Consider the following 23,178-nt stretch of genomic DNA (forward strand, 5'->3'; position numbering starts at 1 on the left):
TCTTGGATTGACCATGCGATCTGTCATCCAGGCTCTGCAAGGGCCATAGTCTCCTGCCTGGGGAGATTCAAAAGTCTTGGAGGCTGAGGTTTTGCCAGGCTAAAATTGGGTGTGAAGACACCAGTGCTCCGTGCTGCCTGGTGGGGTGTCCTGTCCTGCCCCATCCCATCCCTTCCTGCTGGCTGCCCTTTGCGCCCGCAGCAGCCTGTCCTCGGGGAGGGCTGCGGGGCTGCCCTGCGTCTCCTCTGAAAACCCCATCCCTGCTGGCATCTCCCGTGGCCGGGTGCGTGGCCTAACAGTAACGAGCAGTCAGCGGGTGCGGAGTGGGGTAATTAATTTGAAAATAGTTACCAAAGCCAAATCACCAGGACTTCTGAGTACAGATGTTCCGTGTCTCGGCTGGATTAGCAGTCCTGCCGTTCGTCTTAAGCATTGTTGCTGTGCCTTCGTTTGCCAAGGAATTTTGTTTTCTCCAATATCCCTGCCATTGTATTTCAGAAGAGCTGAGGAAATAATTTGTCTTGCTTTTTCTGCCTCTGATTCTGCATTTTAAATAGCAGGACTGCTCACACTGCAAACTGCTTTCTTATGACCAGAACCGAACAAACTGGGGAGAAGAAGCAGCAGACGTGGAAAGCTGGTTGTTCAGCAGAGTTCAGGGGAACTCCGGGGGCTTTCTAGCACACTTGTTGGTAGAACAGCTCATTTTGGCCTTCTTATTTGGCACTGTTTGTGATTTCATATATTATGTATCAAATTGTGGGATTATTTTAGACAAACTGGTGTGGAAATGTGACCAGCCACACGACTTTCTTAATGCTTTGCTTTCTGCTTTTTGGCAAACGCTTTTAGCTCTTCCTAAAGCAAAAGTTCCTGTAAATTTCATGTTCAGAAACACAAATTGTGAGGTAGCTATACTCCTGGTGGAGACTTGTGGTGTTTGTGTTTACGTCCTAATGGTGCTGGATAAAAGCCAGAGTTGGAGAGTGTTTGTAGTGAGGTTTGGTCGTCATGGCAAGGAGCCTTTTTTCATTCTAGCAGTGAAAGCCATAAGCGTGGGGTTTAAAATTAAATAAATAAATGCATTTTTTTGGAACCAAGACAGGGTCCAAGCCAAGCTTAGGCTGTGTCTTTGAGAAACGTTTAGCAATGCTTAGAGGGCCAGCCCGGGTACTGGCAGGAGGGGTGCTGTCGCGGCGAGCTGCGGGGTGGAGGGGACGGTCCCTGAGTGGCAGTGGGCACCTGACGGGCTTCCAGCAGCTCGGCTCCTGGTTTGTGGCCTTCGCTGTGCCTCCAGAGAACGTGAGCTGTCCTGTTCCCAGTTGCCTGTCCTTTGGGCTTGTCTCGCTCAGATCTCTTCTAAGAAACATTTCTTCCGTGAGGCAAGTCAGCCGAGTGCCTGAAGAGGGCTGCCTGCTGCCCAGTGACAGGAACGCAGTTAGCCACCTCTTCCCGGGGGCGTCCCTGTCTCCCTAGCCCTGTCCCCCAGAGTTCAAGGCTTTGGGGTCAGGCACCGAAGAGACATTTGTCTGATGCTGAAAATACAATTGGTCCTCGGTTGAAAATTATAATTAAAGGGCTATTAATCCCCCTGTGGCAGACGGGACTGATGCAGCTTGCGGTATTGGTCAGAAAACGCTTGCGAGCAGCGCTGGTAGAGCCGGGGCGGTTTGAGGCCTGCACGCTCAGCTGGCGCCCGTCACGGCGCACCCGGGGCGCTGGGTTTTGCCCTCCTCTCGTCCTCCTGCCCGGCTCCTGGCCCCGAGGGAGGCCGGAGGGCATCGGGCGCCATCGGCGAGGCTGGGCCCCAGCTCCACCTCGAGGCAGGAGGAAACGGGTGTCCTCCAAGTGTGCCGTGTTCCCTAGGCAGCAGGCATGAAGGGTGGAAAAAGGCGTTTCTGCCGGCCTGGATTTTTCATTATTATCTGAAAAGGCTACTTAAGAGCAAGTGCATTTTAATTGAAACGAGGGTGCCTCATGCATGCAGCAGAAAAGTAACTATGGAAGCCGGGGAGCAACAATGAAGGCTCTGTCAGGTGCTGTGCTCGTGAACGACTGACTCATGGAGACCTCTGGAGCTCTGAAGAATGTCGTTTTCTGTGTTTTTGCTGCTGTCTTCTGCATTAATGATGCCAGTAACCCTTAATTTTGTTTTCTACTGCAAACCTTTTCCGTTTAAAATGCACCACAAGTCCTAAGGGTCAGTGGCCGTCTCCACCTGTCTGTGTGACAGCTCAGAGCTGAGTGGCTGCGGGGTCACAGTTAATGGGCTCTCTGTGTCTGGAGGGGCCGCTCTCTGCCACTGTGTCCTGAGATGGCGCTGGCCTGGGTGAACTTGTGCAGGGGAGCTTGAAAATGTCACAGCGGTGCCTTACAGGAGTGGGGAAACAGCAAAAACTCTGTTGAAGACAGTCAAAATGTGCCTCTCTGATGCCCGGATGACCAAGAGCACCCTCGCTGCAGCCTTGCTGAGGTGCTGCTTGTCGCTGTCATCTGAACTGCCTTGAATGACCGCTGCCAGAGACGAGGAGACATTGTCATGTCAGACACGAAGATCAAATGGGCAGCAGAAGCTCAGATCTGGGAAAAAAAATAGGGAGAGGCAGGGAACTAAAAAGAGTGGAGAAGCGTTATTGATATTCTTTGTATTTCTGTGCATTGCCACAATTGTTAAGAGCTGTTCTAGAAACCACCTCAGGCTGTAATCCTCTATGACAAGAGAACTAGAGACCAAATTTGTGTTAAAAAAAAAAAATCTATATCAAACTTGCTCAGCAAAGCAGAGAGCTGTAAAGCAAGTCCTGCGTTGGCACCAGCAGGAGTGGGAATGTAAAATCCATATGGGATGTAATGAAATTTTCACTGACCTTGTGTGGGAAGGAAACTCTTGTCAGCAGGGGAATGTGAAGGTTTTAAAAATGTTTTGTTACGAAACTGGTACCTTAGTATCCTGGAGGAACGTAGCAGAGATTTTTAGGAGGCTTAATCCACAGGCAGTTACCCTTTGCCTCCTGAGCTCCAGTGAATGGCACCGCTCGCTGCCCAGGGCTTGGCTGCGGGCAGGTGCGCGTGGAGCAGCGATGTGTAACCAGGCGTGCTTATCCAGGGAAGCCATTTCCGAGGAGCTCTGCGGATGACAGCACCAGCTTGCCATCTCGCATCCTGTCCCTGCTCGGCTGGAAAGCTGGGGGCTGTAGGAAGCCATGGCTGCGTAGGTGGCCGTGAGGTGTCACAGCTCAGAGCAGGCTTTCTGATGACAGCAAAGCTGCAGTGCTGTGTACATGAGACCTTTCTGTAAAGCCTGGGCTGTTTTTCAGCAGCAATTGCAGTCCCAGCTACCAAGGACAGGACCAGCCTTCAGGTGTGATGACTGACTTCTGCGTTGTGGAGCCCAGCTTCCCCAGGCGTCGCGGTCCATCTCTGTAGCAAAACCAGGGTTAATATTGCCCCGTGGTGTTAAAGCGCCCTTGCCCCCCACGTAGCAGAAGCAGCAGTGAAGCGCTCCGGGTGCCCCTGTGCTGCTCCTGCAGAGGAACCCTGCAGCACCACAAGCTGCGTGTGGGCCAGGCCGTGGGGCAAATCCCAAAGAGGTCGGCGTGTCCTCAGCACTGGCTCTGTGTGGAAGCCCAAGGGGATCCCACGGCAGGTGACTGATTAAATTTGGAGTTACCTTTCTGTTTTCAGCACACTCATTATTTCCAAGGAGCTTTTGCTTTTAGGTGACCTTCATGCAGCCTGCAGCCTCCGGTCCCGTTCCTGCCATTGCTAAATGAACCAGTAATGAGGTTGCTGCAGGTGTCCTTGTTCCTGCAGCTCTCTGAGCTCACCTGCCAGGCTCTGAGTGGTTTGGTGTTCGGTATGTGAAGGGATGTTGAAAAAGAACACATTCTTACCACAGCAGTTTTAACCTCCTCCACGTGGGATCCTTGCAAATTTAAAGAGCTCGGAATTGTCCATAAATTGTTTATGATTTCAGTCAGTGCTCTGCACGGTTATTACGTAAAACTTTGTCAATTCAGCATCCAGCATGGAACAATAATTGCTGATGTGCCACTGCAGCCACCAGCTCTGCAGGGCAGGGGGTGAGGAGGAGTGCCTTTATAGCACCGGCTTTCTGCAGTTCCTTGTCAGGTCCTCTGGAGGTGTTCAGGTGACCGGTCAGCAAACAGTGTGTTGGTTTGTAAGTGAAGAATTCAGAATTTCAAGTAGTAATAGATAAATTGAAGCATCATTGTCTAGTTTCAAAAAGGTAGTTGAACAGCTCTGAGGGTCTGTGTACTTATGCAGCTGTTTATTTTGACAAAGAACAAGTTTTTAATATGAGATTGGTGAATGAAATTCTTCAGCTCTCACTTGGAAAAAAAATCTGTTGACTTTAATAAGCCTTGAATTAAATCTGAGGCGCGTGAGGGAGCCTGCTCTAGCAATGCCAGTGAGATTTCCTCTAAGACAAGACAGACAATCCTCCTGTGGGTGTTTGTTGCTTACGCTGTATTTTCTTTTCCTCTTGTGTGCATTCAGAAATCCGCACTCAGCTGGTGGAGCAGTTCAAATGCCTGGAGCAGCAGTCGGAGTCGCGCCTGCAGCTGCTGCAGGACCTGCAGGAGTTCTTCCGCAGGAAGGCTGAGATAGAGCTGGAGTACTCCAGGAGCCTGGAGAAGCTGGCTGAGCGGTTCTCCTCCAAGATACGCAGCTCCAGAGAGCACCAGTTCAAGTAAGGAGGCGTTTGCAGGAGCAGGGGGGTGCAAAATGATGGGCCAGGAACTGGTTCAAGCACTAGGTCTGATAGTTTTTCCAGGACTTTCGCTGCAGCAATACTGTCCTGTGCTGCTTGAGTTGGACTTGCTAGGTACTTCTTTGAGCAGTAGAATAAAAAATATGAATTAGGGGCTTGGAAGGAGTCACGGCCTTGTATTTTTTTTTAAAGGCTTGAATTCGGTCGCTGATTTGATTGCGTGAATAATGGGAGGCCCATTTCATAAACCCTGGTTTCTGTGCGCAGTCCAATCTTTCAGTGTCAGAACGCTTCACATTGCACATAGATCTGCTTACAGGCTCAGACTTGGAAGCAGCTTCTGGAAATCTAATTTATTACAGTTTTTTTGAAAATGAAATATGTATGCTTTCCATGTAAATATTTTAAAACAAAGCTTTGAAATAGGACGTATGAGTTGGATCTGGAATAGTGTGAAACTCAAACTGATGATGAAAATTATAAAGTCCATGAATGTGTGAACGTGTGCAAGTTTTCAAAAGCAGCCTCTCTCCAGTGTAACCACACTTTAAAGCTTGGCTAAAACGAGAGATCCAAAAAAAGGAAACTTGAGGCAGGATCTGAGCCTGGAGGTGAGCGGGTTTTGCAGTGAGGATCTGGAGTCTGTGCTGCTGGTGGCTGGGACTCCCAGGCTCCCGGCCACACCGCGGTCCTCTCGGAGGAGCTGCTCCCTGGTCTCCTGCTCCCCCACGGGTGTGCTCCCCGGGGCCTGTCGGGGACGGCAGGCTGGGGTCTGCAGGACAAGGCTCTGTGAACACACGTGCAGTTTAGCAGCCGCCAAGCTCTTTGTCGGAGCAGCTGGCCGCCTTCCTCGCGAGGACCAGCCTTCCCTGGCTCTTCTGCGGGCACGGGGCTCCTGCTGGCAGCGTGAGCGGTGCCCCCGTGCCCTGGCTGTTGGGGTCTGGGTGCCAGCACCACGCAGCAGCGCCTGCAGCACGGAGGCTGGTGCTCCCTGTGGCTGGTTCCCCTGCAGCACTTTGAAATTCCCTGCCTTTGTCTCCCCACTGACAGCTGCATCTGTAAAATATTCTTTCAACAGGGAGTGTGTCCTTTGCTGAAGATGAAACTGGTGTAATTCAACCCATTGGCCAACAACTACAGCCACTTTCCTAGAAAACAGATTTTTGCCTGTTGGATGCACTTAGCTTGCTAGCCCCTGGCACTTTACAATCTCTCTAACCTCCTGTGATTATTTTTTCCCATTTCAGCCACAACAGCAGCAATTTCTGCTGTTACATTACCGAATCCTATTTATTCCATATTACTAAATCCCATTTAATCTGTTTACTCGGTCTCTCTAGTGAGCAAGGATTTACTGTTGTCTTACGCATAAGTCTGCTCAAAACGAATTGCCGTTCAGGTTCTGTCTGTCCTTTTTGCAGCTGCCTGCTGCCTGCCAGCTGTGTGCTGCTGTCTGGTATGTCAGGGATAACAATCCTGGGGAAGGAGCTGTTGGTTTGGGGCTCACAAAGTTGTTCTTCGAAAGATGGGCACCTGCGAAGGCCACCTGTGTGTGTGCCTCCTGACAGCTGAGAGCCGTATCAGGGCACTTCTGAGAGAGCTGGGGGAGTTGCTTATTTTAGGTAAGATGCTAGAAAGGTGCTCTGTACCGTGCAGCATCTGCAGGTGACAGCGATTCTCCACTTCTATAAAACACGCAGGCCCCAGGGCCCAGTGCTTTGCAGTGGTATTGGTAGCGTTAATAGGGTCAGCTGGATTTGTGCACGCTTCTGCCCAGTCCTCGGATGCCTCGCTCCGTTTCAAGAGAGGGACAGCAACATTTTCTTTCCAAACCTCTTTGTATCTACCTGTTAGTAGGTTCATCCGCGCTGTGGTCATCGCAGAGGAAGGCACTGCTCTGCCGCGGCACGCGCCCACTTGTCTCGGAGCAGAGCCCGAGCACAGCACACCCCGTAGCAACACGTTGGTGTGACCGAGGGAAGCGGTGTAGGTGAAGTGTTGGCAATGAATCGTTTCAGCTGCCTTGTTTAGAGGGTCTCAGCGTGTCCCTGTCGCACAGGGGTGTTCTGCTTTGGTTGTATCATTTTTGGAAATTTTGATTTGCTTTAATACTAAATAAAATGCGTGGGAAAGCAGCGCAGGCTTGTTTTAGTGTTGTTGAAATGGAATGTGTCAAGATTACTTGCTCTCATTATGCGTGAAACGCTCACAGAAATTTCCCTCAGAGGAGAGTTTTTCTGACCACCTCTGGCTTCCAGGCAGGTAGGGGTCTCGGATGCCCCTCGGATGCTCTCTCCCGGCAGAGCCAGGCGTGGACGTGCTCGCTCTCATGGCGCTCTGGCTCCGGGGCACTTCTGGGTTTCCCAACCCGACATGTGCTGCAGTTCATGGAAGTCTTTGTTGTCTGCAGCGTGGGCTGGATTAACGCGGCGGTAAATATTCAGCATACATGAATATTTTCATGTTGTGCACAGACGCTTCATGTTAGCATTGGATTTAAAACATTTTCTCCAGCACTGTTTAGCGGACTAAATGCGATGTAACAGATTGCGTGGCAAACGGGCTCTGTTCTGACCGGAAAGTGACGGCTGTATTAATAGCACGAAGCGGAAAGAAGCAGCAAAACTCCCCTCCCTGGCAGAGCGCTGAAGGGATTACTCTCTCTCCCTGACTTCACTGGTTTATCTTAGGGAAGAGGAAGGTTTCCCATCTCGTCCAGACCAACGGATGGTGAGGAAAGGCGCGCTCCTGAATTACCAACTGGCTCTGCCAGGCTTTGGTTGCCTTCCAAGAGCCCTCCCTCTCCTAGTGGCCACCAAATGGCTCGCTGCTCTGCCCCAGCTGCTGCGAGCGGGCCCCTGCCAGAGGCACGCCCGGGGCCAGGCTCCGCAGCGGGTGCTGCTCGGGGCCGCGGAGCTGCGTGGCCACACGCGTGTTCTCCCTGGGCACTGAGCTCCGGGGCTGTCGGCCGTGCAGGGCAGCTCACGGGCTGACACAGAGAGCGCGTCCCAGGCCATTTCTTCTGGACCTGTACCAAAACTGGGAGCGGTTCCAGGTACACCCGCCTCAGCAGCCGAGTTACAAGGTGGGTGCATTGCTACAGGTCAGAGTTCACCCAGTCAGATGCAGCAGTGATCGAGAGACGTGAGTTTAAGCAGGTATTGCCCTTCAGCGAGGGCCAGCGAGAGTCACTGGCGCTGGGGCAGGGGTGGGTTGGCTGGAGGCAGTTACGGGGTTCAGCTGATAGGCTGCAAGTCGTCACGCCAGGGTAATTAATTCACCTGTGGCTGGTGCCATATCAGTATTGTGGTTGGGACAAGTCCAGTGTTCAAAATAAAACTTGTCAAAGTATTACAGATAAACGGGTGGCTGTAGTCTTACTTGTCTGAGATTCCAAAGGTTGGGGAAATTGTGGAACTGCTCTAAGACTTTGCTTTCTCCCAAACAATTAGGGCAAGATCTAGGCACCTGGTTTAGTGACAATGATCACATTGTCTTGTGTGTTTAACTTCAAGGCTGTTTACTTCTGGGATAATGCACAGCTTACTGTATGCGTTTAGTTAGTCAGGATGCAACGTACTGTCTAATATATTACCAGACCTTTCCCCTTCCGCTCTCAGCGTAAGCCTGCAGTTCAAGTTGCCTCATTCAGGATTTGTTGTTACTAACCAAGTGAAGCGTGAAGCTCAGGAAGGGTTCACACATCGCTGTTGTGCCTCCCTGGCAAACAGATGCTGCTGGCTGCGTGCACGTACCGGGAGAGGGAAGAGACCCGAACGCAGGATCCGCGTGGTTGGGTGCCCCGGCGCTGGCTGCCCCTCTGCCCTGCGCGGCTGCCGGTGGCAGGGTGCTGGTGTGGCTGCCTGGGGCGCGGGGCGCTGCCTGCAAGGGGCAGCGTCGGCTCCAGCCCCGCGCTCCGGTCCAGGACCGGCGGTGGTGTTCTCGCAGCAGGGTGCCACGTCCTGGCTCCCAGCCCGAGAGGAGTGGGTGACCGGTGCGTGTGTGATTTGGGGCTGACTCGCACGGTTTTTAGGTCTTCAGACCTGTTGCCCAGAGCACCCGCACCGTGTTGCTGTAATGTTGCCGGCCAGCCTTTTGCAGACCGTGCCTTTTTAAAGCACGGTTCTGGAGCTGCGGAACAGAAAGCTCAGCAGGTGAGCGGGATCCCCTTTGCTGAGGTAGGGCAGATTGCATACAAAGATGCACATATTTCTTCTGTTGAGTGGGGTGAAGTGCAGGGCTGTGCCCATGGTGAGCATCAGAGCATCCATCTCCTCTGCACAAAAGCCTCTGTCCTGCCCTGGAAGCCAAGGGAAGCTAGTAGGTCAGGATGAAGCCGTGGGAGAGGGAAGCCTAGGGCAGCAGGTGTGCATTCCTTGGCTTGATCGAAGCCCTTGCGTGTTGTACTGAGAGTGGGGCAATGCCTGCACGCGTCCCTGGGGCCGTGTCCCGCCTGAGCTGGGGAGGCTGCTCGGGAGCTTTGGTCCTGCAGTACTGCGAGGTGGGTGCTGGCAGAGAGCTGGTGCCTGCGAGGCGAGGCCCTGAGTTGGGCTTTGTGGCTGGGAGCTGCGCCGTGCAGCCTGCGCCGCAGGGAGCCGAGGGGTGGCAGCCAGGACGCGGGGGCTCGGATGGAGGCGCAGGGCTGCGCCTTGCAGCCGGTGTCGCCTCCGCTTTGCCGCGTGGTTTCTTTCTCTGCAGTGACGAACATGAGGCTTGTGGTGCCGTTTTTTAATGAAAACTGCTTCTCTGCAACGTTTGTGTCTGGGAGATGGAGCTTGCAGAAAAGCCAGATGTCCTGGGACTTGCAGGAGGACTGATGGCTGGCAGCACGCTGTGGGTTATCACGCAGCAGTGTGGTGGTGGTGGGGATGGATCGTTTCTGATCTGAGCAAATCTGAATAAACACAATGAGACGAGAGTTACCACTTTTTTCCCCCCGGTACATATTTACATTGTGGCTGTTACAATAAACCCCTGCACGCTGCTGAAGACCTCATACCGATACCACAAAAATAACTAGTAGTGAGCTCAGAGATCCAAACTATCAGCATCTGATGCAGAAGAGCTGGAGGAGCAGGCTGGCATTGTGTCTGCTGCAGGGTCAAGTGCTTGGCCGTCTGCTGCAGTGGTTTCTGTGTGGGGAGACGAGAGGAGCTCACGCTCTTCTCTGGGGGCATGGTGAATTCTAGCAGCTCTGTGCTGTTGAAGAAGGCAACGTTAATATGCTGACAGCGTTCATTTGAAAATCGTGTGCCTTCTTGACTTGTCTGCTTGACATTTTTGCTTCTTTTCAAATTTCCCTAGGAAAGATCAGCACCTGCTTTCCCCTGTGAACTGCTGGTACCTGGTTCTGACACAGACCCGTCGAGAGAGCAGAGATCATGCCACCCTGAATGACATCTTCATGAACAATGTCATCGTCCGGCTGTCGCAGATCAGTGAGGATGTCATCAGGCTCTTTAAAAAGGTAACCCCAGCTGTGTTGGAGAGCCCTGCACAGGGAGAATATGTCCTTATGTTTTAAGTGTTTTTTTAAAAAAGAAGTCTTTTGTGAACTTCTACACAAGTTGGAGACTTTTTTTTGAAGATGGAAAATGAATTTACTTACTGGGCATTTGAATTTTTGAGACTGCGTTTTCCTATATTTTTGGCATGGGAGTGTTTAACATTATAAAACACTCGGAGAAGTCCTAGAGAAAAGCCAGACTTGAGATCAGTTGGAGAATTGCTGTTTTTCGATCGTGGTCCAGCAAGGCAGTGGGGATTTGTCAACAGAGATGGAGTCAAAGTTGCACCCAAAGCTGCAGCCAGCAGTGTTGGTGTCTGGGCACAGCCTGTCCCCTCTGCCCAGCGATGGTGTAAATGGGTGTAAGAAAGCCAGCGTTGTTAAAAAGCAGAGAAGGGTAATGAGACTTTTTAAGAAGTGTACGTCACCTCCGGTTTTCTCACTGAGATAGGAGTTTGAACTCTGTAACATGAAAATGGAAAACCACAGTAAGGCAGGCCAAGTAAAATTCTCAGAGGCAACTTGCTGAAGAGATGGAGCAGGGCGAGCCCTGCGGGATGTCTGACTCTGCACAGGAGAGGAGCTCTGAAGTCACTGGTTATCTTGAAATTTTAGCCCAGCTGGACACTAAATTTAATGTGATGTTTTTGTGGCTAGTTTCCTCTAGTTTATGTATCTGACCTAGCAATTAAACTGCAAGGGCAGGTTTGGACTTCGTCTTCTGATACGGGATGTCATCCCTTTTCCCGTCCTGGTTAGTTCTAAGCTGGTCTCAGTCTCCCTGCCATTTGCATTTTACTCTGAACCCAGTTTCGCGACGTATATTAAGACTATCCTTCCGCTTCATAAGACTGTGATAGTACATATTGTTTTAAACTGTAGGACAAATCCAGTCATCGCTAATACAAGGGCATAAAATGAAGTATTTTGACTGTGGTAAGACAGTCTTCTCCCATGTCACGATGAACGTATTTTGTCCAGTCAGCAGGATTATTTCTTTGTTTTTCCTCAGTCCTCTCCCTTCTTCCTCTTTTTTGATTTTAAATTTTAAGACACAACACTTACATCGTGTGGAAGTTGTTGCTCCTTTTTCATCCCTCCCCCATCCTCTGCCAAGTGAGGTGAAGTAGAACCGACTTCATCTGCAGCCTGCAAAAGCCAGCCCCTGCTTTTAATCAAAGGGAGGCTTTGCAATCGGGTAGTGGGGATCTCTGATTTCACTTGCATTTGTCCCTTGAGGCTTAAACTGTAGCGGGACTCACATGTCCCCAGGAATAATGATCAGCTAAATCATTGAAAAGGCTTATTTTGTGTCATCGTTTGCCCTTAATGTGGGTAGGAAGGTTGACATTTTTGGCGATATGAAGGTTATTTTTTTAACCTATTGCATACTGCGCCCAAAGTGGAATCAGGCAGCACTTTGCAGCAGTGCTTGGTGAGAAACGTGTGGGAATAAGAGCATCCTGATAAAAGGTTGTTTTAGGTATGCAGTCCAGCCTTGCAGCTGGTGTTAGATTGCTCGGAGCAGGCGTCTTTCAGTATTTTATCCAGTCTGGCTTTGAGTATAATGACTAAAGCTCATCAAGCGCTCCTCCTGGGGAGACTGTGCCGCACAGGGCTGATAGGCAAATAAAGCAACACCAGAAGGGTTAAAGGCATCCGCATTGTGGTTCAGCTGTTTGGTTTTGTTGCAGATTGCTTTTTGATGGTAAATTAGGGTAACATTTTTTTCCAGAGATGTCACTCTTAATTCCTCCCATCTAGAATTTATTAATGGGTTGTGACATGCTGCGGGTACGTGGAGGAACTGGAAGGTTTTGTGCATTGTGCTTCCATTATGTAAATGTAAACAATCGCAGCAAAGCAGCAGCTACGTAATATCTGGGGTTTGAGGATGGGCATAACTGAGAAGCAATCGATCATCGTAGTGGTAATTTGCCAACAAAGGTGCTGAGTGCTGAGATGCTTCTCCCTGTGATTTCCCCCGGTCTGCTCAGTGCTGCTGTGGGCTGTTCATTAGTAAATTGGGCCTTCGTGTTTTGTTCAGCTCCACTCGAGTGTTGTGCCCTCCCAGTGACCTGCAGCGTACGGTCCCTTCCCTTCCCCTCATCCTGGCGTTCACCATTCATCGGCTGGACGCGCGTTTTGTGGTGAGCGGCCAGAAAGCCTTCTGGAATGACCCAAATCCAAGAGAGGAAGAAGTATGAGCTCGTGGGGTTAGGTTTCCAGCGTGTGAGCTGCGGCTGGCTCAGTCGAGTGTCTACAGGCCTGACCTCGCTTCAGCTGCGGTCCGTGTGATGGTTGTGCCGGCCGCCGCTGGCCCTGCAGAAGGTGTAAGGTGATTATCAAACGCCAGAGGAGAAGGTGATGGCTTACAGTGCTCGGATCACTGCTAAATCCCTTCTTGCGGGCGGTGGCTGTGTCTGGCCAGCCGTGCAGGTCGTGTGGCTGCAGGTGCACCTCCGAGTTGCAGCAACAGTGGCTTTGCCCTGAAGGGAAGCTGCGAGCTCCTCTCAGCGTTGGAGAGAACACAGCTTCCCTTCTGAACTGAAGGCTGCGGGTTTCTTCTGCGGAGGTTCAGCTCGGGCTGGTGACCTTGGCATCAGGGAGTTTGCCTGCTGCGTCCCTTCCATATTTTCCACTTCCTTCTTGGCTTAATAAGTGACAACTTTGTTAGCTTTGAAAGTAAGGAGGAAGCCTTGTAGGGAAAAACGCAACCCCTCCTCTCATTGTTCGTTTCTTTTTAATATCACAGAGCATTGTGAAATAGAGGGGAAAAAAAAAGACTACAGCCCTTGGGGAATCAAGTTAGACTGCAAGTTGTAGAAGTCCGCGGAGGACTCAGCAAGGGCTGGTTTTTCAGGACAGTGACGAGGTTTAGGGTTTTGATGAGGTTTGGTGGGGTGGAACATGAGTGTTTTCCTGCAGCCAGAATTTGAAACTGCTCCTCCCTGAGCATTTTTATACAGAGTCAAAGAGAAATTATAAAACCAGATGTCATGTTGGTAAATCAGTGTACATCACTGAAATCAATGGACCCACTTTGTCCATGGGCACTGCAGGCAATATATATCCAGTGTTGTGGCTTTAAAGCATTTATGTTTTAAAGTTGTTAGTAAGGTGATCCTGATATGTGGAAATAGCTTTTATTATTATTATTATTATTATTATTATTATTATTTTAATTTTAATTTTAATTTTAATTTTAATTTTATTATTATTTAAATATTTTTTTGAAGTTGAAAATAAAAAATGAAACTGCTGGCCCTAAGTCACACAAACACACACAAACAAAACAAAATAAACAAAAAGAAAACCATCAAAGCTAAGTAAAGCTTAATGAAAATAGAAAAATAGGTGGGGATTGAATTCCTAGAATTGACAGATACAGTTAAGTATAGAAGCAACAACTTTTAAAAAAGAAGTGTGCGCTAGTACAAAATACGTGCAAAAGTGCCCTCATTTCACATGCACACGTACGGTATGTGCATAAATGTATTTGTGTGTCTGTGTGTCTTTGTGTATTACAAAGGAGTACTGGGAAAAAGGAAGAACGCCATGAAAAGTCGCTGATAAAATATGAAGGCACCACTTGATTCAGACAGTACCTGCACTGTAAATTGCGAGAGGCAGAGGACGTGTTGGGTCAGTCCCTGTCAGGATGCGTTTGCACTGCTTTCTTCCTCATCCCTGCTGTTGGGGAGGTGGGAGTGCAGTCCCCCAGGCCCAGCCCCTGCCCTTCTGCTCTGTGCCCGGTGGCATCAAGTGAGGGAGCACGGCATTGATGTGACACCTGCGCCAGTCCTTAGTGAGGCACGCTCGGCTGGGTGGTGGCAGACGGCAGCGACGCGTTTGCTTTGCAAGGACGGAGGCCTGCAAGTCCGGCGCCGTGGGTAGTACGTGAGGGGTCCGGCTGGCATCAGCTGGGTCGGGGCACAGAAGGCATCCCCTGGGGACGGGAGCTGCACTGGGGTTACTTTGGTCTGCGGGGGTGCTGTGTCCCCCCAGGTGCGGATTTGGGAGCAGAGGCTTGGAGAACTCCAAGGAAGAACTCTGCCTGCCTGCAGGGACTGCATAGGCACTGTTGGCACCATTTTTGTTTAAGCACAATGATAAATGTCACATGAGCAATCGTTAGCCCTTTTATTGGCCTTCCTGGTATTTTTGAATCACATCCGAGGAAATCCTACTTTTAACTGTGGAAACTTGTCTCCTTCTTGTGCACGTGCAGAAAAAATGTACTGAACTGGGGGATTCACCCAGAGGTGGTCTCAGGGCTGAGCTTAGCGATGCCTGTAACTGGTACTGGTAAAGAGAGGAACCATGTGCAAAATGTGACTTAGATCTGGATTTGGACTTTAGTTTTGTTACAAAAGAGGCAGTTGTTCCCATCTAGAGATTTTTTTTCTTCCGCCTCTCCTGGTTGTGGAGGATAGGAATTCCTGTCCTTTGTGATCTGGGTACGTGGTATGGCTTGGCTCGTCCTTTGAGCTCATGTCACGCAGCTGAACCCCTGCAAACTGAAGCGTAGCAAATAGCAGCTCACTTGGGCAAATTTCCTTGGAGCTTCCAGTCCGAGTTGCGTTTCTGGTGCAGGAGAAGATTATTAAGGCAAACATTAGCGTAGCAATAGGCAGGCAATAAGTGGAGATGCTAAGGCACATAACCGCGGAGATCCGACTGAATCCCTCGCTGGACTGCACCGTGTCACCACGAAGCCTTGCAGCACGTCCTCCTGGCGAGCCCTGGGCAGGGGACGCGCAGCGGGGCCGGGCAGGCGTTCCCCCGTCCTGCCTCCTGCTGCGGCTGCTGCTTCCCGGCACAGGACAGAAAAAAACACATTGGAGGCAGAGCATTGCTCTGTCCGAAATAACTGTGCCGCAGCGTTCCCCAGTGTGAGATTTAATTATGTGCCATGACAGTGAATTTAATTATGTCCCATACTGCGGTGCCCTGGATGGAGATTTAATGAAGAAGTGGTGTCTGTCTGGAAGGGAGTTCTTTTCTTCTTCTTTAACACAAGTATTCTTTGTTGTCCGTAGTCATGTCGCTTCTTCCTGTCACCGTGTCTGCAGCAGCAGGGCTTTTAATAAACCTGCTAAACTGAAGGAATTGCTACTCCGCTAAGCAGCCATGTTTTTTAGTGGGAATGGCAGGCATAAAGCAAACAGCTAAATTAGAGTTTGGGTTTGGTGAACGGTGCCAGGGAGCTTGAATGTGCTGCAGGATGTTTTGGCTTTGTCTCACAGAAATATACAAATGTAATTTGTCTGTTACAAAAAGGGTGGACAGCAAACTAGGAAGAGAGGTGAGTCTTTCAGCTTCTACCTGCCAGAGTTCGGGAGAGGCTCCAGCACTACGAGGCTGGATGCTGCTCTCCTGGGTGCTGGGGGGCTTTTGACCATGCCGAAGATCGCTGTGGTCTCCATCAGTGGCTTCCAGAGACTGGTTTACAGTGTCTCTAAGCAAACAGGTCTTTAAATGTAGTACACACCTGTGGTCCCTCAATGGCAATGTGACTCATGTGAATGCCAACAGAGCCATTTTTTGTTACTCTATTTAAGAGTCCAAAATTAGGTTTGAAAATTACAGCTTTGTGGACTTCCCCGCAACCCTACGGGACTGCCCCACAGGAAACCTGGGGCAGGGGCAAAAGCTGCAGCTGGCTCTGGGCCCTGGCTCTGGCCACAGGCCTGTCCTCCGCCGGCTTGGGGAAGGGCTTGGTTCAGGACCCGGGGGCTTAAGTTTGTGCAGAGGGGTCAGTGGAAGGGTTAGATGCGACCGCTCTGATCTCTCACAGCCGTGGGGTCTTTGGGTCCGAGAGCCCCAGCTCTACAGACCCTTAACTAAACAAGTCGTATCCTGGAAGTCCCCTTTTATCTGGGGGTGATGCATGCTTCCATTAGCGCTGTTGCTTATTAGCAAGCCACAAGTGAGACTCTCGAGATGAGCCAGTGAATGCTGGCTTTGGTGCGAGGGGAGAGGGGCTGGGGTTTCCTAGCAGATGAGGTTTCCAGATGGCTGGGGGTACTTAGCACCTCCTGCTAATTGGCATCTTCTTGGCACCTCACGCGAGTGTGAATGGGAGCAGCATGCATCAGTCCTGGCTTCTCAAGATCTGACTCTTCCAAGTACTCTGACACTAATTCACAGATAAACTATAATTACTGCATAATTCGCTGAATGCGGAGTGCTTCTGATCTTTGGTTTCCTCACTTCCCTCTTTGCATTAAGTTCTAACTTTTAATAATCTCAGGTTAAACTTTTCATGGGTGTAGGTTGGCCAGACCTCTGGGTCATCACCCATCCAATAAACCAGCCGGCTGGCTTTTCTGACTGTGCACAAAGATGTTTGAGCTTATTTGAGAAAAATCTGAAAGAAACTATTTTTTTTAAACTTTGTTTTGTGTTTTGGTGGGGATCTATACTTAGTTTAAACACATCTTCAAGTTGCAATTAATGTTTCCTTGCCAAGCAAATTCCACAGAGAGATTTGGGGTGTAATTACGAGGGAAGGCGGGAAGGCAGTGCATGCACATCTGCAGCAGCATCCAGTCACTGGATTGCTGAGTAGGAGCTGACTTGATCTGCAGCCAAGCTTAAATGAGCAGCAGCTCCCCCCGTTGTGGTTGCTCCCGTGAGCTGTAGGAGGTAGGCGACGAGGTCTGCTTCATCCTGCTGGGAGAAGGTGGAAATGCAGGTTGATAAAGGGATTTCGACAGAAAAGGGGGTGGAGGGAGGAGGATGCCATGGGCTTTTAATCTCGCAGTGAGCTTTGTCCTCAGCTTGCTGAATTTCGGCTGTTGTGAAGTTGGAAGCTTCATTATATAACCGTGGCATGGTCATTTCATAATAGTGTCCTGCCTGAGAGAGGCTTTGGTTTGCTCAGGTCAGACTAGTGAAAATGAGCTACTGAAGACAAATAGAAGAGGGAGGTTAGGTCATGGTCGAGGTGAAAGTAAAATGAAATACTCAGGCTAGGAAGCCCTGATAATCTTCATTCTGAAATACCAAAGTTGGTGGGAGATTGCAAGTCTAGCAGCAGGTGTCTTTAATAAACCTATCAAATCAAGATAGATTGACAGGTGATACTGGACGGCTGGAGACTGTGAACAGAGATGATTAATGTGCCCACGGATGTTTATGGTACGATTTAAGTTATACAGGAGAGTTCATCTAGTGCTAACACACAGCCAGCTCTGTGAGGAGAATGCAGCAGCCACTTAACCACGTTCAGTAGTGCAGTTTTTGTTGGGAAATAGGCAAAGTCGAGCTGTAACACACTCTTCTGGCGGTAGAGAAGACCCTGCTTTCGTGCGTGCTGCCAGTCTTCGTGTGAAACAGGTCACCAAAAGGGAGGAGAGTACACATGCTAGAGCCACACGGGGAGCTGACTGTGGACTGGAAATAAATTTTGCCAATGGAAGGGAAAAAAAACGATTGCTGGTAATTCCAGTTTCATCCCTGTGTGCTTGCAGGATACATAAATTAAATTGTATGTGAGGTTCTGCATCATGGGCTCGGAAGCCCAGGTTGGGTGATGCATGGACAAACGCAGACCACAAGTGAAAATGCAGCAATTCTGGAATAGCACGAGGGTTTAGGGAATAGCACGAGCCGTACTGCCAGTATTCGTGTTTGTGATTATGCATTTTATTTTGAAAAGGATTTGTAGAAAATTAAAGGAAATCAAAACGCTGGTTTATTTCTAAACTTCACTGTCACAGGCAGATTGGAAGAAGAAGCCATCTGTATTTTGGTTTTAATGTTTAGAAATGGAAAAAACAGAGCCCAGATGTGGATTGGCAGCCCTATTGATGCTGTCTTTTCAGCTTCTGGAGCAGGAAGGATATTAGACAGGATTTGTGAAGTGTCGTAAATAAGGCCCCTGGGGCATTTCTCATGCTGCGGGGCTGTTTCATTAAAAAAAAAAAAAGTCTGTAATTAAAATGTGCATAGTTTAGTTAACTCCAGTGCAGAACAAGGAACAGAGAAGTCGTGTGTTTGCCAGGGGAGCCACGAGAGGGCAGGTCTCAGAGGGGCAGAAGGCATTTAAGGCAGGCATTACCAAAACCCAGTTGTGCTGCCAAGGTCCACCCACTGCATTGTAAACTGAAAGAAGGAAAGAAAAACCCTACAGGCATGAAAGCAATGTGAAAAATGCAGCTCGATAGTGGCGGCATAAATATGTTGCTGTGTTTTTGTTCTCTGTGGGATGGGTGTGAACGCATTGGCTGGGGATTACCAGGATTCTCTTGGACGCAGGAGCTGGCTGGGCTTGGAACAAACCCTTCTTGCTTCACAGGGATCGGCTTCGCCCTCGGTTTATGAAAGTCGGGGGAAAACAATTCCCCGCCTCCTGCCCGGCCAGCTTGCCAGCGTTCGCGGGCTGTGTGCCCGCTGCCGGTGCCGCGGCGTGCCACGATGTGCCGAACCAGTGCTCTGCCAGTGCTCGGAGCCTCCCGCGCGCCTCTGCTCGGCTCGTCAGGAGAAAAGGCTGTCACCTGGCCTCCTCCCAGCCTGAGCCGCACACTTGTGTGGTTCCCGTTCCTCCTCTACGTGACTTCCGTCTGCCTCCGGAGTTTGTTGTGGCACCCTTCAAGTGAAGTCCTCCTAGGCCTCGTTGTGCTGGGGCCGTGAGCCCGTCGCAGAGCACCCGACCTGCGCGGGGCCTGGCGAGCGCCTGAGCGGGGCGTGGGCCGGTGGGGTCGGGCTGGCACAGCGGGGTGGTCCTTGGGAACCATGCCAGGGGAACGGGATTGAGAGAGGTGCATGGAATGGCTGGAAGTCCTCTAGTTTTACTGCCTGCTCCAAAATGTGTTTTCCTTTCCAAAATGCATGTTGTGAGCATAACGGAGTCTCAACCTTTGCTCTTTTTGTCTTCCAGAGCAAGGAAATTGGCTTACAGATGCATGAAGAACTCTTGAAAGTCACCAACGAGCTTTACACGGTAAGGGATGAACTCATCCTACTCACGTCTAACCTGTGCAGCGAGGGGAGCCCAGGAAATTAATTTGTTAGAACAAAATGTCTGTTAAGCATTACAGGTACTTTAGGAGTCTCTCTCACCCTCGTGCCATCATGCAGTACAACACGCTTGCTAGAAACATTTCGCTCTTCGCTGGTTTTGATGGAAGCAGAGGAGAAGTTCCCAGCTGTCCTGCAGTGAAGAGCTTCCATGTCTTCGTCAGGCAGTGGATCATGCCATCTAACTGTGTCACTTGAGCACAAATAGAGATGTCTTGGGCATGATCCAGGATGATCCCTGGTGTCTGCAGTGTTCTCACCTGCTCTGCCTTCTACACAGTGTTGCCCCTTTCAATTTTCGCTTGCTTGGTGCCTTCTGCCAGGTGCTAATGGCTTTTGAGTTGTGCTCTGAGTTGTCAGTGCTAATTTGTGGCTGAAACTTGACCCGCTTATGAGTCTGGTAGCCTGTGGATGCTGGCTGAACATACCTTCTGCTGATGAATTCACAGAACTTCTAACTAGCATGTGCTCCCCTTCATCTCCCTGCTCTGAGGAGCGCTTTGGTGGCAACGCAGTCTGTGCCTCCAGATGAAATCATATGTCGTTATTCAGGACATCGCTCTTCAAGTAGGTTTTCATAGTAAAAATCTTTGTGTTGCTTCTGTCTCTTGCCCCATAGGATTTTGTTTTATTTTATTTGTACTTTAGGTTTAATGAAGCAATATAACATCTGTCTTATATAGGAAAACTGAGATGATACATGTGCTTTCTTCAGTTGTAACTGTTACTGGTACATAAATTACATTGTAGTAGGTTTACTCCTAAACAATGATTTTATTCCATCGTTTTGAAAAATAGGCCTAAACAATGGACCATGAGTGATCGTACTTGAAATTTCTGCCACAAATCTTCCTCTTAATAGTTTTTTTTCTGCACTGGTTGTTGAAGGACTCGGCTTTTGTGAGTCCTGCAGTGGGGGTGGACAGCCAGGTTGGATTAAAAAGCCTGCGGGAAGGTTGGGATTGCATCGTTGGTGGCTGAATGTCACAAGGTGTGTTAGCGCTAGTGACTAATCCAGATTGATTGCAGCAGCAGCACGGCAGGTGCAAAACAAAGAATAACAGGGGTTGGGCTGACCTTGGTGCCTGTGGACCGGTGTACTCGTAACCCGCATGTAGGACAGGAGCATCACTGGAAGGACACAGTTCAGTCAGTCTGAGGATCAGAAGTGAACTGGAGGCTCAACTGCAGGAAAAGGAAACTGCAAAGAAAAGCAGAAAGTGTAATTTTGGTCCTCTTGGGTCTGTGGCAAAACTCACCTTCAGAGGAACTGAATTTTCACTCCATTTACTGCTTTGCTCCCGCATGCAGAGCAGAATGTGTTTGAATGGTCAAACAGACTGGAATGGGTGGACGAGCTTTGTGTTTCTTTTGAGCTGACCTTGCTGCTAAGATAACAAAGCAGTTATGTCACAGAATCACAGAACGGCGGAGGTTGGAAGGGACCTCTGAAGATCATCTGGTCCAACCCCCCTGCCAAGCAGGATCACCTAGAGAACATTGTGCAGGGTGGCATCTGGGCGGGTTTTGAACATCTCCAGAGAAGGAGGCTCCACAGCCTCTCTGGGCCACCTGTCCCAGTGCTCTATCACCCTCCCAGTAATGAAGTGCCCTCTCATATTCTGGATGCAGTACTCTGGGTGGGGCCTCATGAGGGCAGAGTAGAGGGGGACAGTCACGTGCTGGATGGCAGCACAGCCCTCTGGTGTATGTCATCCCGCTGGAAAAGAGTGTGGGGAGAGACAAGCTGATTTCAGAAATCACAGTGAAATATGAATGAAAGGAGGCCTTATCAGGCAACCAAGATCATCTTAAATCTCTTCAGTACAGACCAGCTTTCCTCTAGTCCATGTTTTTTTGTCCTTGAGATAGCCGGTGGAAGAGGCCTAATTGCATACTTGGCTTGCAGGTTGGTCCACTGTGGTAGTGTTGTTTTGGGACATCTTTGGGGCTGGACTGATGCTGGCATGTTCATCACAACATATTGTGTACTCAGGAGCTGCACGTTCAATAACCGTGACTCCTGACAAAATCAGGTGCAGAATAAGGACGACTGGCTCAAAGATGCAAAGCTTATTCTTGTAAAATGTCATTCATCTGTAGGCCGCACAAGGAAACCATTTATCTCGCCTATGGCTGAACCATGTATCCATAGTACATTTGTGCCCTGGTTAGGTCACTTTCTCGGGCTTTGAGAGGAGAACTCTGTGCAGTGTGTGGAAACAATATAATTTTTTACAGGCTTCTGAGGCATTCACTGTCTCAAACTTAAGTCAAAATAACTAAATTCATTTTAGTTCAGCCTCGTTGCTGTTTTGATGCAAGTCTCCCTGCCGACTCTCTCTGTGGCAAGACATAAACCCCCCAAACCACCCTGATTTTAATTAAATAGGAAGTAGATGACTTTCATTCTGAAGTAGGAGTACCTGTGAGCAGTTTTGTACAGAAATAAGCTCTGAATTAAAGCCAGTTTCATTAATTTGATTCTTGTTTATAGACTCCTGCAGATAGGTTGTCAGGTTAGAGTCTGCAGAGGTCTGATGTTCTTGTATGCCTCTGCTCAGGGGCCGCTTTCCCTATTGGAAGCATTTGCGTTTGAAGAATTCAGGCCAAAATTAGGGTAAGAAGAAAAAAATGGCCCCACAGCAACGTTCTAGTAGTGTTTCCTGTGAGCTCTGTGTAATGATGTGCAATTTGATGTATGGAAGTAACGACGTGCTATTTGATGTATGGGACTTAGCCGTAATGCAGACAGGCTCTAGCTGAAGGCGGCACACTCAAGTTCATGTCCATACTGTGATACGAACTGGGGTGATTCTTTGTCAGAAGGTGTTACGGAAGGGGATTAATAAGTGTGAAATGAATTGTATTAATTAGAATAATATCTGCAGATTCCTTACCCAGGTTAAAAATAAGCCACCAGTCTTTGTGTGCCAGCATGAACTGGCTGGTGGAGGTGTTCCCTTCCCGCAGCGAGCGCTGTGACGTGGCAGGCCATGCCTCCCTGCTGAGCAGATATTTTCTGCAAGGGTCGTGCTACAGAAGTCACTGGCTGGCTCACACAGTAGAAATACAGTGGTACATCGTGCTCTGTTACACCACAGAAACCCACTGAAAAGGCCTTGTTTTTCTTTCTCATAAGAGTGGAATTGCTGCATCGCGGGCAGGGAGGATGGCAGGCGGCGCCTGTTGGTCTGGTGGATGCGCCCCTTTCTTAGACCAGAGAAGAGGAGAGAGGGGTCTTGGGCTGGCTTTCCCATACGGCTGTGCTCACCTCTGCCGTTTGGGGCCCCTTGACCTCAGGAGGGCCCAAGCCTGCGCTTAGCAGGGGTCAGGCAGCCTCTGGTCTGACTGCAGTTGTGGGTCAGGACCTAAGGATGAGCTGTTGGGAAAGATGAAGCGCTTCCAGCTGCAGACAGCAAGCAGTGCCATTTATGGCTGGTATTTTGGCAGCGGCCTTTATTCAGAACTTGTTATTAATATCGGAAAACAACTTGTGTTGTTAAATAACTAATGAATATTGGAACCTATTTTTCTCCTTCCACTGCAGCTAATTAACTTATTTGCAGAACAGATCCCAGGGACGCAGCTGTGGCAGTTTTTCTTTATGAGACAATAGCACAGGACAGGGGCAGCGTGACTTTGTTCCAGGCGCTGGGAAGGCATCAGGGAATTGCGGATCAAAGGGCTGATTGCTGCAGTGTGGGCAGACCTCATTCAAAATTAAGGCAGATATTAAAACAATCAAAAATATCCCCTGCATTTCCAAGCACAAGCTGCGCTACATGGCAGCAGACGAGGAGCGCGGTTGGCAGCGAGCTGTTCAAGGTGTCCATTGCAGCAATGTGAGCTCTGAGGTGTGAGGAGAGCGGTTTAGCCGACGGCCGTGTTCCGTCCTTCGCACTTTGTT

At 49.6% G+C, this 23,178-nt stretch overlaps 1 protein-coding gene across 1 annotated transcript in view; it reads left to right on the top strand.

Moving 5' to 3' along the window:
* Positions 1–23,178, top strand: part of SRGAP3 (SLIT-ROBO Rho GTPase activating protein 3) — a 103,298-nt gene that overhangs the window by 43,342 nt on the left and 36,778 nt on the right. The window contains exons 2-4 of the mRNA XM_035546670.2: positions 4,522–4,714; positions 10,040–10,202; positions 19,129–19,191. Coding sequence (XP_035402563.1) covers positions 4,522–4,714; positions 10,040–10,202; positions 19,129–19,191 — 419 coding nt within the window. The remainder of the gene's footprint in view (positions 1–4,521; positions 4,715–10,039; positions 10,203–19,128; positions 19,192–23,178) is intronic.

The sequence above is a fragment of the Cygnus atratus genome, chromosome 10, assembly GCF_013377495.2.
Source record: "Cygnus atratus isolate AKBS03 ecotype Queensland, Australia chromosome 10, CAtr_DNAZoo_HiC_assembly, whole genome shotgun sequence".
Classification (NCBI taxonomy): Eukaryota; Metazoa; Chordata; class Aves; order Anseriformes; family Anatidae; genus Cygnus; species Cygnus atratus.